General features: G+C 53.7%; 1 protein-coding gene across 1 annotated transcript in view; it reads left to right on the forward strand.

Annotated features, from left to right (window-relative positions):
• The window catches only part of JPH2 (junctophilin 2), a 68,399-nt gene that overhangs the window by 53,961 nt on the left and 3,128 nt on the right, over nucleotides 1-11,310 (forward strand). Inside the window, 2 exon segments of the mRNA XM_006147593.2 lie at nucleotides 9,459-9,577; nucleotides 11,253-11,307. Of these exon segments, the coding sequence (XP_006147655.2) occupies nucleotides 9,459-9,577; nucleotides 11,253-11,307 (174 nt within the window).

Genomic DNA, 11,310 nt, shown 5'->3' on the forward strand with positions numbered 1-11,310 from the left:
AAGGTAGCGGGACCCCCCATAGCCAAATATGCAGTTAGAATCTAGACCCGGCAGCAGCTTTAAAAATATGCTGGATCGGGACCAGCAGTTAGCATAATGGCTATTTTGCTGGACTCCCATGTAGTCGACCACAGTTCGAGTCCCGGACCTGGTGACTTAAACTCATGCCAGGCATGTGTGTGTGTGTGTGCCCAAGATCCCAAGAGGAGAATGGGAGAGAAGGGATCGTGGCATGGCCATCCCCCCTGGGGGGTGATTTTTCACTTTCTGTCTCTCTGTCTCTCTCTTTCTGGCGAGCACACGTGCCCTATAGCAAAAACTTCTCAAAAAGAAAAAAAAAAGTGTTTGGATGGCATGTCCATCTACATGAATAGTACTTATGTCCTAATTCCTTGGCAGGTGATATAACTTCGGAAGAGTGGGCATTGTTACAATAATAACAAAGACAGTAGTAATAATAATGATAGTTCATACTTGTTAAGTGCTCAGTTATGTAAGCACTTTCCCATTATCTCATTTCACACCCCCAGTAATTTTGTGAGTTCGGTATTAATACTCCCATTTCCCAGTTGAAGAATCTGAGTCGAGAGAGCAAAGGTCAGATACCTCAAAAGTGATGGTGCCCCGAGTTGGACTTGAGTTTGTGCCCTGACCCTCTCTGGGTGGAGGGGCTCCTGATAGGGTGCCCCTGTATCGTGACCACTGTCTCTCAAGCACCAGACTGGGCCCCCTTAGCAGGGCTCAGCACACGTGTGCCAAATGAATGGAGCCTCAGGTCCGAGAGGAAGGTCCCCATGGGTCAGAACTCTCTGACGGTGCTCTCACTCCATCCTTGGGGACCCAGGAGGCCTCCCCTGAGGAGCACTCTGAGCCGGTGGTGGGCACCCAGCTGTGGCTCCTGCTCGTCGTCAGCCTGGCCGTGACTGTTCTGGAGACATGGCAGGGCCAGCCAGAGCCGGCGAGGGGGCTATTTTGGGAGAGGGCCGGGCAGTGGCATCTGAAGCATCCGCACCTCAGGAAGAGTTTGGGCTGCGTTTGGCCTGTGGCCGCCTCTGCAGCTGCCAGAGGCCTGAGCCGGGAACTCCATGATCTGCCCCCATCCTCCGGATTACCATGGCAAATTACTCCTCGTGCTGAAGGAGTTTCCTTTTTCATTCCAAAGGGAACACTTCAGCGGCACTTAGTACAGTCGTGTTGGTTTTGTCCCCTCCACAACCTGCGGGGTGTCTTTGCTTTATGTGGCAAGCACTTAGATGCATCCTGTGTGCCAGCCGCCGCCCCAAGAGCCATCTGACAGTGAGAGCCTTTACCCCTTGCGCACGGCCCTGAGGTAGCTGCTCGTGTCACCCCCCTTTTATAGATGAGGAGACTGAGGCCCAAGGGTATAAGAAGCAGAGCTGTGGTTGCACCCAGGTACCCTTGCTGCATTGCACTCTCAGTCCCTAGACTGCGGTTTATAGGTTCGGCTCTGCTGGTTCCCAGAACTGTTTTCTGACCCACCTGCAAGGCTGCATCAGACTGCAAGCCCTCCAGTGGCTGCTGGGTCCTGTCCATCCCCATCCTTGGTCCCCACTCAAGGAGGACCTGGCCCAGAGTCAGAACCAGGAGGAGGGCATGTCTTGGTGTGTAATGGGGAGTAGCCGTGGGCAGATTCACTCTCTTGCTGTGTGGCCTTGAGGAGGTGACTCCACCTCTCTGGGGTCAAAGGTGTTTATAAAGGAGGCTGTAGCACTGAGCTGAGCACAGCGTGCTCTACGGATAACCAGGATTAATATCTTTCGTTTCTTTTTCTTTTCTCACTTACTAGAAGGCGCGTGTGCTTGCCAGAGAGAGAGAGAAAGAGGGGGAGAGAGAGTGAGAGAGAGAGAAAAAGTGGGAACGTACTCCCATGGGAAATGGCCAGGACTCGAACTGTTCATGTCCATATGAACTATGGCTGCCTTAACCATGCCCACAGCTGGCCTGCCAAGATAAAGAGTTTTAGTACTAGTGGGAGAGGAGACACTTGAGTGAATGCCTTAGAAAGGGTTGGCCAACCCTGTATAAAGGACCAGAGGGAGATACACTTGGCCTGGCTGGTCAGGCAGTCTCTGTAGCAACTACTTAACTTCAGCCGATGCATCACTGAAAACCTTACAGGGACAATAAAATGTTATAGGGACACTGACATTTGACTCTCATGTAATTTACGTATCACAAAATACTACTTATTTTCTTCTGGCCATTCAAAAACGTGACAACTATTTTTAGTTCCGGGCTATATACAAATAGCCAGTGGGCGGGGCCTAGCCATCACTGTAAATTGCCGACTCCTGCCTGAGACTGTAACCTCTCCAAGGCATTCTGGCATGTTCAGTTTGCTGCTCTGTCCACACGGCAGGTGCTCCGTAGAGTGCTATTACATAAAGGAACTGACACGTAGATGTGGTCTGGAGCTGGCCCTTTAAGGCTGGAGCATGGAAGGAGAAGGAACATCCCAGATGGAGGAACAGCTTGAGCCAAGGCCTGGAGGCAGGAGGAAGTCCAGTGCGTGTCCCCCTTGGGCCCCACAAAGACATCAATGCCCGGTGGAGACAACAGGGCGATAAGGCCAGCTATAACCAGGCAGTGAGGGGGTTGGGGTATAGGAGGAGGCAAGGGTGGGGTGGATGCTTCCAGAAGTGGCTCTGCTGGGTGATAGCCCTGCCCCTAATCCAGAGCCAGCAGCCTTATTTTTAACCCTGCTGACAAAGACAGTCGGCCAGAAATCAAGAAGAGTGGCTTCTCCTGCCCCTGCCCCAGTTGCTGCTCCCTACCCTGCCCCCTAGCAGGCTCAGAGCCATCCTAGGAGACCCCTGCCCAGACGCATGAGCCCAGATGTGGTGAGTGGTCAGAAGAGAGAACAAGGTTCGTGCGTTTCCCTAGCAGCGCTCTGACCCGCAGAAGGTCCTGGCGCTTAAAGCAGAACACCGAAGGCTCGGCGGCGGAGCTGGAGTTTCTCTGCTGCACACGTGCCTCTCACACTCAAGAGCAGCAGAGGCCTATGGGGGCCGCTACAAGACTCCTGGGGCTCACCTTCCTCAAATTCCGGCTCAGTGTGTGAGGAGCTGGACTCAGCTGCAAAACATGAAATTCTCGGGTTTACAAGAGAGCAAACGGCCTGAATAGACATTTCTCTAAAGAAGACATACAGTTAGTCAATAAGTACAGGAGTAAGGGCTAAACACCCCTAATCGTCCAAGCAGATCAAAACCACCATGAGATAGCACCCCAGGGAGAGAGGCTGTTATAAAAAAGATGAGGGAAGAGGCTGGGGAGGATTCAGAGAAAGGGGAGCTCTCTTTTTGCTGTTACTGTTCTGGTTTTTAGGTGTTTGCCATAGAGTGTGTGTGTGCTCTGGAGAGAGACAGAGAGAGGAAAAGTGAGAAATTGCCCCCCCCACCTAGGGAGGATGGCCACGTCGCAATCCCTCCTCCTTCAACTCTCCTCCTGGGATTTTGGTCACACACGTACATGCGCCTGGCGTGATTTTCAAGCTGCCGGGCCCAGGACTTGAACTGGAGTCGACTATAGGAATCCAGTGCCTCAACCACCATGCCACCCACTGGCCCCCGAAAGGAGGACTCTTACATGTTGTTTTTGGGAATGTAAACAGCCATTATGGGAAACAGTATGGAGGTTCCTCAAAAGTTACAAATAGAGATTCTTTATGACCCAGTAATCCCACAAGGAAAGGAAATTAGTATGTCTAAGAGCAATCTGCACCCCGATGTTTATTGCACCCTTATTTGCAATAGGGTGCAAATTGATTCCAAGAAATGGAATCAGTCTGAGTGTCCATCAGCAGATGAACGGATAAAGAAAATGTGGTGTATCTACACAACGGAGTACTATTCGGCCATGAAAAAGAATGGAGTGCTGTCATTCAAGGCAAGATGGACAAGTCTGGAGGACTTTCTGTGAAGTGGAATAAGCGAAGCACAGATAGAAAAATCCCACGTCTTCACTTACATGCCGAAGCTAGATCATGGACGTCATAGAAGAAGAAAGTAAAGCAGTGTCAGGGAAGGCCGGGGTGGGCACATGCGGAGATGTGGGTTAATGGATTACAGGGTTTCTTTCTGGGGTGATGAGATGTCTGGAACTGCATCGTGGTGATGGTAGTCCAACATTCTGAATGGACTAAAAGCCACTTTACTGTACAACTTACAGTTGTTAGGATGGTAAATTTAATGCTATATGGATTTTATCTCGATAAAAAGCCACCTGATCGAGTAGGACGGGGGTGGTGCCATAGAAGGTGCATTTCTAACAAGCCCCAGGCAATGAGGATACTTTGGGAGCAGGCGTATGGACCACACTGTGCGTGGCACTGACCAGAAGCAACAGCCTTTGCATGGCACCAGTTCGCCTGCCTTCACCCTGCGAGCTGCCCCACATACCCCAGCAATGCTGCCCCAGCCTAGGGTCTGGAGAGCTCTGAAGCCCGTGCTGAGTAGTTTGGACCTTATGCTGAGCGAAGTGGGAAGCCCTGCGAAGATTTTATGCAGGAGATGAGGCCCTGGATATCTGAGCTGAGGGAGCTCACTATGCTGCGGTGTGCAGGTGGGCAGTGGGGGCGAGCCTGCAGGGAGGGAGGAGCCAGATGGGGCACCGGGCTTTGCAGAAGGATGGAGGGGTGGGGAGATGGGCAGAGTCAAGAGCTGTGAGGGGAGCAGGAGGGAGTAGAGTGAGCAATTGATAACTTGTGGTGTGAAAAGAGGAGGGGGGGTATGGTAACAGCAGGAGGCCCGCTTTTTTGAAGGCTGGGAGCTGGGAGCCTCTCCCAGATCAAACATGGGGGGCTGGGGAGAGAGAGGGCTGAGAAGGGCTTGAGCCAGCCAGGCTGATTAGGAATGTGCTTCCCTCCAGCAGCCCTCGTGGCCTTCAGCTGTGTGACCACTGCCTCTGGACCCCTGTCTGGGCTGCCCTGGGGGGTCCACAATGGTTCTCCCAGGATCATCCAGGGCTGTGACTGGAGGTTGCCATGCCAGCTCCAGGAGACCTATAGCTCAGCTCCCGGGGCCCAGGAAATGCTCGTCCTTCCGCTCACATGACCAAAAAAGGACATTCCCTCAGTTGGAAGGTGTGCCCAGCCCTCTGCCTTCACCTGGGCTTCCAGGTTCCCAGGAAGGGGCTTGAAGTTCAGAAGTTGGTCTCACATGGACTGTGTGCAGGCGGAAATGAGCCCGGGACTGTGCACGTCCCACATTCAGTTCTGATGTCACAGATGTCCTCTCCCTCCTCCACCATCACTGTCACCACCACAGTCATCACCGTCATCACATGACAGTTCGAATCTCAGTCTGCGAGGCTTGAAAAATACATGCTGGGCACATCTACATATGTGCCCCAAATCCCCAAAGGGTGGAGAAATGGAGGAGAAGGGATTGCCCCGTGGGGCCGGGTGCTTTCTCCTCTCTTTCTCTCTGGTGAGAGCACATGCTCTTTGACAACTAAAACAAGAGAAACCGAGGCACGTGGAGGCCAAGCCACACACCCAAGGTCCTAGCGTCCCAGTGAGGTGAGGGAGGGACGGATGCAGGTGCAGGCCCCGAGCCAGCCTTCACTTAACATTGTATTCGTGTCCGTCAGGGACTTCGTGTTGTTTTGCATTGACTTTTAGAAATAGGATATTAAAACGTGCTTTCTCTTGGTTACTGTGTTGGCCTCTGTCAGCTCTGCATGAGTGAGTGCCTCCCTCAGTTGTCCTGCTCTCTCCGGAATCTGAACTGGAACCCAGAGCTGTGAGTGGCAAAGCCGTGCCCTGGGCACTGCCCTCTGCGGCCCCATGCCTGTACACGCGTGTGTGCCTGTGTGCGCCCTTCGTTCATGCCTTCCTCCATCCAGTGCGCATACGGTGGCAGTGTGGCCCAGTGGAGAGATCAGGGCTCGGGAAACAGATGGCGAGGCGGGACGTCAGGCCTGTGGTTCGGGCTCAGGCTCCAGATGCCAGAAGGCCTGGTTTGAATCCTCGCCCTGTTACTTGCCAGCTGTGTTAGTCGGATGGTCCCTTAAAGCTGTGTCCCTCAGTTGTCCCCCCTGTAAAGAGGAGGGTGCAACGACACCTACCACATAGACGGGGGCTGGATGAGGTACGTCTTGCAAAACTCTGGGCTCACAGTCAGGGCTTTGTAAGTCTGGCTCCTGTTTTGCATCTTGAGCCTGGTTCCTCTCTGAGCCCGTTTCCCCACCTGAGAATTAGAAGCAGGAAAACGACCTCGTGGGCCGTTCTGAGGACCGAAGGGGCTAATATAATAAAAGGCCTGGCTGGTACTAGGCGCTGAATGACATATGTGCCCCCTACTGCGTGCCCCGTTCTGTGCAGTGACTGAGACAGAGGTACATACGCATCAGCTCCCCGAAGAACGGACTCATCTCTGGAGAGGGGCACTCTGACTCGACCTGGCCGTTCTCTGGGACACCGGGTGCTCGCCCGCCTCGGGGTCTGTGCACACGCTCTGCCCTCTGCGTGATTCACCGCCCAGAGCCGCCTCCTCCCGAGGGCCTCCTATGGGTCTTTTCAGGTCTCAGATGTCACATCCTCAAAGGAGCCTTCCCTCCACCTTGCCTTATGGTCTATGCTCTTCCTTCACAGCATGTGGCACCATTCGAATGGAGAACCCCATTAGATGATTTCTGTGGTCGGTTTACTATCTTCCTTACCTAGCAGTGAGGGCGGGGCCCGGGCCTTTCCCGTCCACAGTAGTCTCTGTCCTCAGGTCCTGTCCCGACCAAGCATGGCATGTGCTCTAGAGTGGCACGTGCACGCAGGCCCTGGGGTCGTGTTGCCCAGGTTCAGAAACCCCGGCTTCTGTACTTCGTGCCTCTGTGACCTTGGGCAAGTTACTTAACCGTCCTGTGCCTCAGTTTCTTTCTCTGTAAAAGAGACAATAACGGCACCAGTGTTTCAGGCCATGTTTGGTTGCTAACAAACTACCGTGGGCTGGGTCATTTCTGAAGAACAGAGGTTTTCTTCAGCTCTTGACTCTGAAGGTCCAAGGTCAAGGGACCTCTCGTTGAGAACTTTGCAAGTGGAGTCTCCACAGCGCCCACAGGTGGCACAGGGCATCGCACGGCCAGAGGGTGGGCACGCGTGTCAGCTCTGGTCTCTCTCCCTCCGAATTCACCAGAATTCAGCCATGGGGGCCCCACCCCGATGCCCTTGTCTAGCCCATCTATCCCTAATCACCTCCCAAAGACCCCACTTAATACCACACTTGGATTAAGTTTCCAGCCTCTCTCTCTCTCTCTCTCTTTAGAGAGAGATTTTTTTTTGCTATAGGGCTTGTGTGCTTGCGGAGGAGACAGAGACAGAAAGCAAGAAACTCTCCCCTCACCCCCCAGAGAAGGATGGCCATGCTGCGATCCTTTCTCCTCCATTCTCCTCGGGATTATAGGCATGCATGCACACACGCCGTGTGAGTTTGAAGCCACCGTGTCCGGGACTCAAACCACGGTCAGCCATGTGGGAGTCCAGTGACGTACCCATTCTACCATCTGCCAGTCCCAGTTTCCAGCCTCTCAATACCATTTCAACAGCAATCAATTTCAACACATGAATTTTTTTTTTTGGGGGGGGCGGCATTCATAGCATAGGAACCAGCTTTGTACGGCATTGCGATGATTATATGGGATAACCTTCGTGATTCTTCCAGAACCGTGCCTGGCCCATTCATAAATGGCGCTGCGTTATTATTTTCATGGCTACTTCAACTCCTCAGACTAGACTGACGGCCGAAACCAACTTGTCCCAGTCTCTGCTCTTTCAGCAGCCTCTGCCGAGCTTCAGCCCAGCGTGGGTTGTGAGAGGGGCCTTGCTCTGGGCAATCATTTAGGGACCCAGGCTCCTTCCACTACATTTCTTACCTTGGAGTCACAGGGGTTCTGTGGATAGGATTTGGGGGTGGGGTATCAGTGAATTGGATAATATTTTAGGTTCCCTAGTAACAGCTTGGGGACTCCTGTGCAAGTGAGTTATTGAGGGAGGCTTTCAGGAGACAGGGACAGAGCGAAGCAGGGTAGGCCAGGGAAGCAGCCCAGCAAGCGTGTGGTGTCAGCTGGAGACCTGCTTCAGCCTGACTCACGCAGGGGAAGGGGTGGGGGGCTTAGGGGCATAAATCGTACCCTACCATGTGGTTGGGCTCCTTCCTCTCAGGGGCAAGAAGGAGGTGGCCAGTGTCAGTCATTGCTGTAGGTCCCCTAGGTTGAGGGTGAGGAAGGTGGTATTTTCACTTCTGGAACGAGGGGGCTTCCACGGGTTGCTGTTCTCTGGGGCACTCACAGCAGCTGGGGGTGGGCACATTCTCCCAGTAAAGGAATCTGAGCAGGGAACCAAACTTGCCTCCCACAGATGGGAAGATCTGTCTTTATTTTAACTTTATTTTCCATGTTCTAATGGAAATCTAGCATCTCCTCCAGTTCCGGAAGTAGACGATAAACCGCTGTAGTATGAGCCGTGTTTGAGATACCTGCGACTTGGTCATCCAGAGCACTCACATCGATTTCATGTGCTATGACAGCGGATATCCTTGAATATCCATGATGCTAATGCAGTCTGCAAAATTACAGTGGTTAATACCTGATGGAGGGTGTGTGTAATGAGTTAATAAAGAAGGATATATGTTCTCCTATTACAAACTCGCTTATTTATCTATTTGTTTTAGAGAGATGTTTGCTATAGGGTGCATGCACTCACTGGAGAGACAGAGACAAAAGACAGAAGTGAGAAGTCACTCTGTCAGGGAATGGTCACGCCGCACTCTCTTCTTCTCCATTCTGCCCTTGGGATTTGGGGCACACAGCACATACACCTAGCGTGAGCTTTAAGCCACCAGGTCTGGGACTTGAACCATAGCTGACTGTGTGGAGTCCAGCTACATAGCCATTATGCCATCTGCTGGTCCCACACACTTGCTCTTTTAAATATTGATGACAGCACGTCACTATAGTTACACCCCTGTATAACCCTCCGTATTTTATGCATTTAAAAACCTTATTCTGAGAAGGGTCTATAGGCTTCCCTGGACTGCCAAAGGGTCTGTTAACACGAAAGAGGTTACGGTCCCTGTTCTGGGGCCTTGGCCTCCTCTGCATTCAACCAACAACAGAGAGACAGAGAGCACATAGAGGATTACAGGGGCGGTGTTCACGGCCCAGGCTCGGGAGTAGTGTATAGCACAGCTTCCCACAGTGTGTTGGCCAGAGCTCGGTCATCTGAGCACACCTAGCTGCAAGGGAAGCTGGGAGATACAGTGCGCCCAGGGAGGAGAAGGAAGGCTTGAGGCATGCACAGTCCGGGCCTCAGGGCTTCATAAATAATGTTCACTGACAACCCGAATGAATGAGTGGTCTGCCCAGGCATCTCTGTGGGCTGGGTGGAGGGGTGAAGGCTGGTTCTCTGGAGGGATCCTGAGTCTCCTGCCATGTTGTCTCCTTAGGACAAGCCACGCCAAAGCCAAAGCTGAGGCAGCAGAACAGGCCGCGCTGGCCGCCAACCACGAGTCCAGCATTGCCCGCACTTTGGCCAGGGAGCTGGCTCCGGACTTCTACCAGCCAGGTAGGGCCACGAGGGAAGGGACGGGCAGGACGGAGCGGGCACTTTCCTTTGCTGGGTAGCCAAGGTGCCTGAGTGAGTTTGTGAATGCCTGCAAGCTGGAGGGTGACACCAGAGGATATGGGGAGACACGCCTCTGCTTCCGGTGGAGTCTGGTGGCAGCAGCAGAGGCTCCCAGTGGTGGCCAGGACCCACCCAGCCTGTCTCTCCTCTCCGCTCTAAGCAGAGTGGACATTTGGAGCTGGTAAACCTTAGAGAAGGAAGACGTCTGGGCGGATGAGAGGTCAAAAGGGCTTCTTGCTCTCAGGCAGTTTCAGTTAAGCACTGAGTCGCCCACTGTGCTGGGCTCTGGGGGTACATCAGGGGTCCAGAACCTGGAAGGAGCAGGGAATCACAAAGACAAGGGGTGGGGTGTTCAAATCCTGTCTCCTCCGCTTGCCAGCTGTAAGACCTTGGGCCAGGTCTTTTTTTAACCTTGGTAAACCTCAGTCTCTTGATCTGTCAAATGGAACTAGGAACAGTTCCTGCTCTTTTGGTGCATGGGTCAGGTGCACGTAAGGTCGAGCACCGCCCGGATAGGCTCTCAGCGCCCGTCTGTTCTCACCCTGATGATTGAATTTCGCACAGCGTGTGCGGGTAGGGTTACAGAGCCGCTTTAATGGGCCGTGGGAGCTGGTAGGTAGCACTTACCCCATTTAGGCGAGGGGAGGTGTTAGGAAAGTCCGCTTGCTCTCAAGAGAGGCCATTTGAACTGAGTCTGGAAGGCCAAATGAGGGTCAGGGGGTCTCCAGCCTGACACAGACACCGGCCTCCCGGGAGCCTGAGTCCGTAGGTCTGGGTGGAGCCAAGACTTGTGCGTTTCTAGCAGCAGCCGGTGACGTGAATCCTGCTAGTCTGAGACCACGCCCTGAGAACTGCAGCGCCAGGTAGTGCTGGGTGGGTCAGGGGAACTAGGAGGGGATTGCAGGCGCAAAGGCACAGAAACTTGAAACGGAGCGGCATGCCAGGAAGTAGATGCTAAGACAGGCAACAGGTGGTGGGAAACGAGTTTGCAGGCTGAGGAGAAGTCTCCCCGCATTGCACAGAGTGGTGGGAGCCCTTCGGGGCCGAGGTCGGTGTTCTCTGCTTTGAGCGCCTTTAATTCGGTCAGTGCCCTTATACGTTATGTGTTCTCTAAGTGGTATTCGGCTGCAGCGAGCTGTCTGAGGGGGAAGTAGATGGAAGACCGTAAAGTGCGGCGCTGAGCGTGAGGATCGGGCACTCTCGGTCACAGCGCTCCCCCTGCTGGCCACTGGGAGAGCAGCACGGGCCACTCGCACCTGCCCTGAGTGGTCACAGCAAGTGTTCCACGGAGCGCGGAGCACGGGGCTGGCTCCCAGGCTGCCTGGATAGCATCCAGGTGTGCGCTTTGGCAGCTCTGTGACTTCGGGCAAGCGACCTAACCTCTCTGAGCTGACCTTTCTACGTCTGGGAAATGGGGGTTCACAGCAGTATCTTAAAGCAGCTCCGTGTGTGAACACTCAGAAGTCCTCAGAATAGTGCCTGCCCTTGGTCAGTGCAACGGGTCTGCCAGTTGTGTAAATGAATGCGGTTAAGGGAGGTTAGGTGGCTGGTCTGGGCTCAGCTGTCTCCGCGGGTTCCAATCCAGCCTCCCCCTATTCCCCCCGCCCCCCCGCAGGTCCGGAATACCAGAAGCGCCGGCTGCTCCAGGCGATCCTGGAGAACCCCGAGACGCT

Source organism: Tupaia chinensis, unplaced genomic scaffold (genome assembly GCF_000334495.1).
Source record: "Tupaia chinensis unplaced genomic scaffold, TupChi_1.0 Scaffold000216_1, whole genome shotgun sequence".
Lineage (NCBI taxonomy): Eukaryota > Metazoa > Chordata > Mammalia > Scandentia > Tupaiidae > Tupaia > Tupaia belangeri.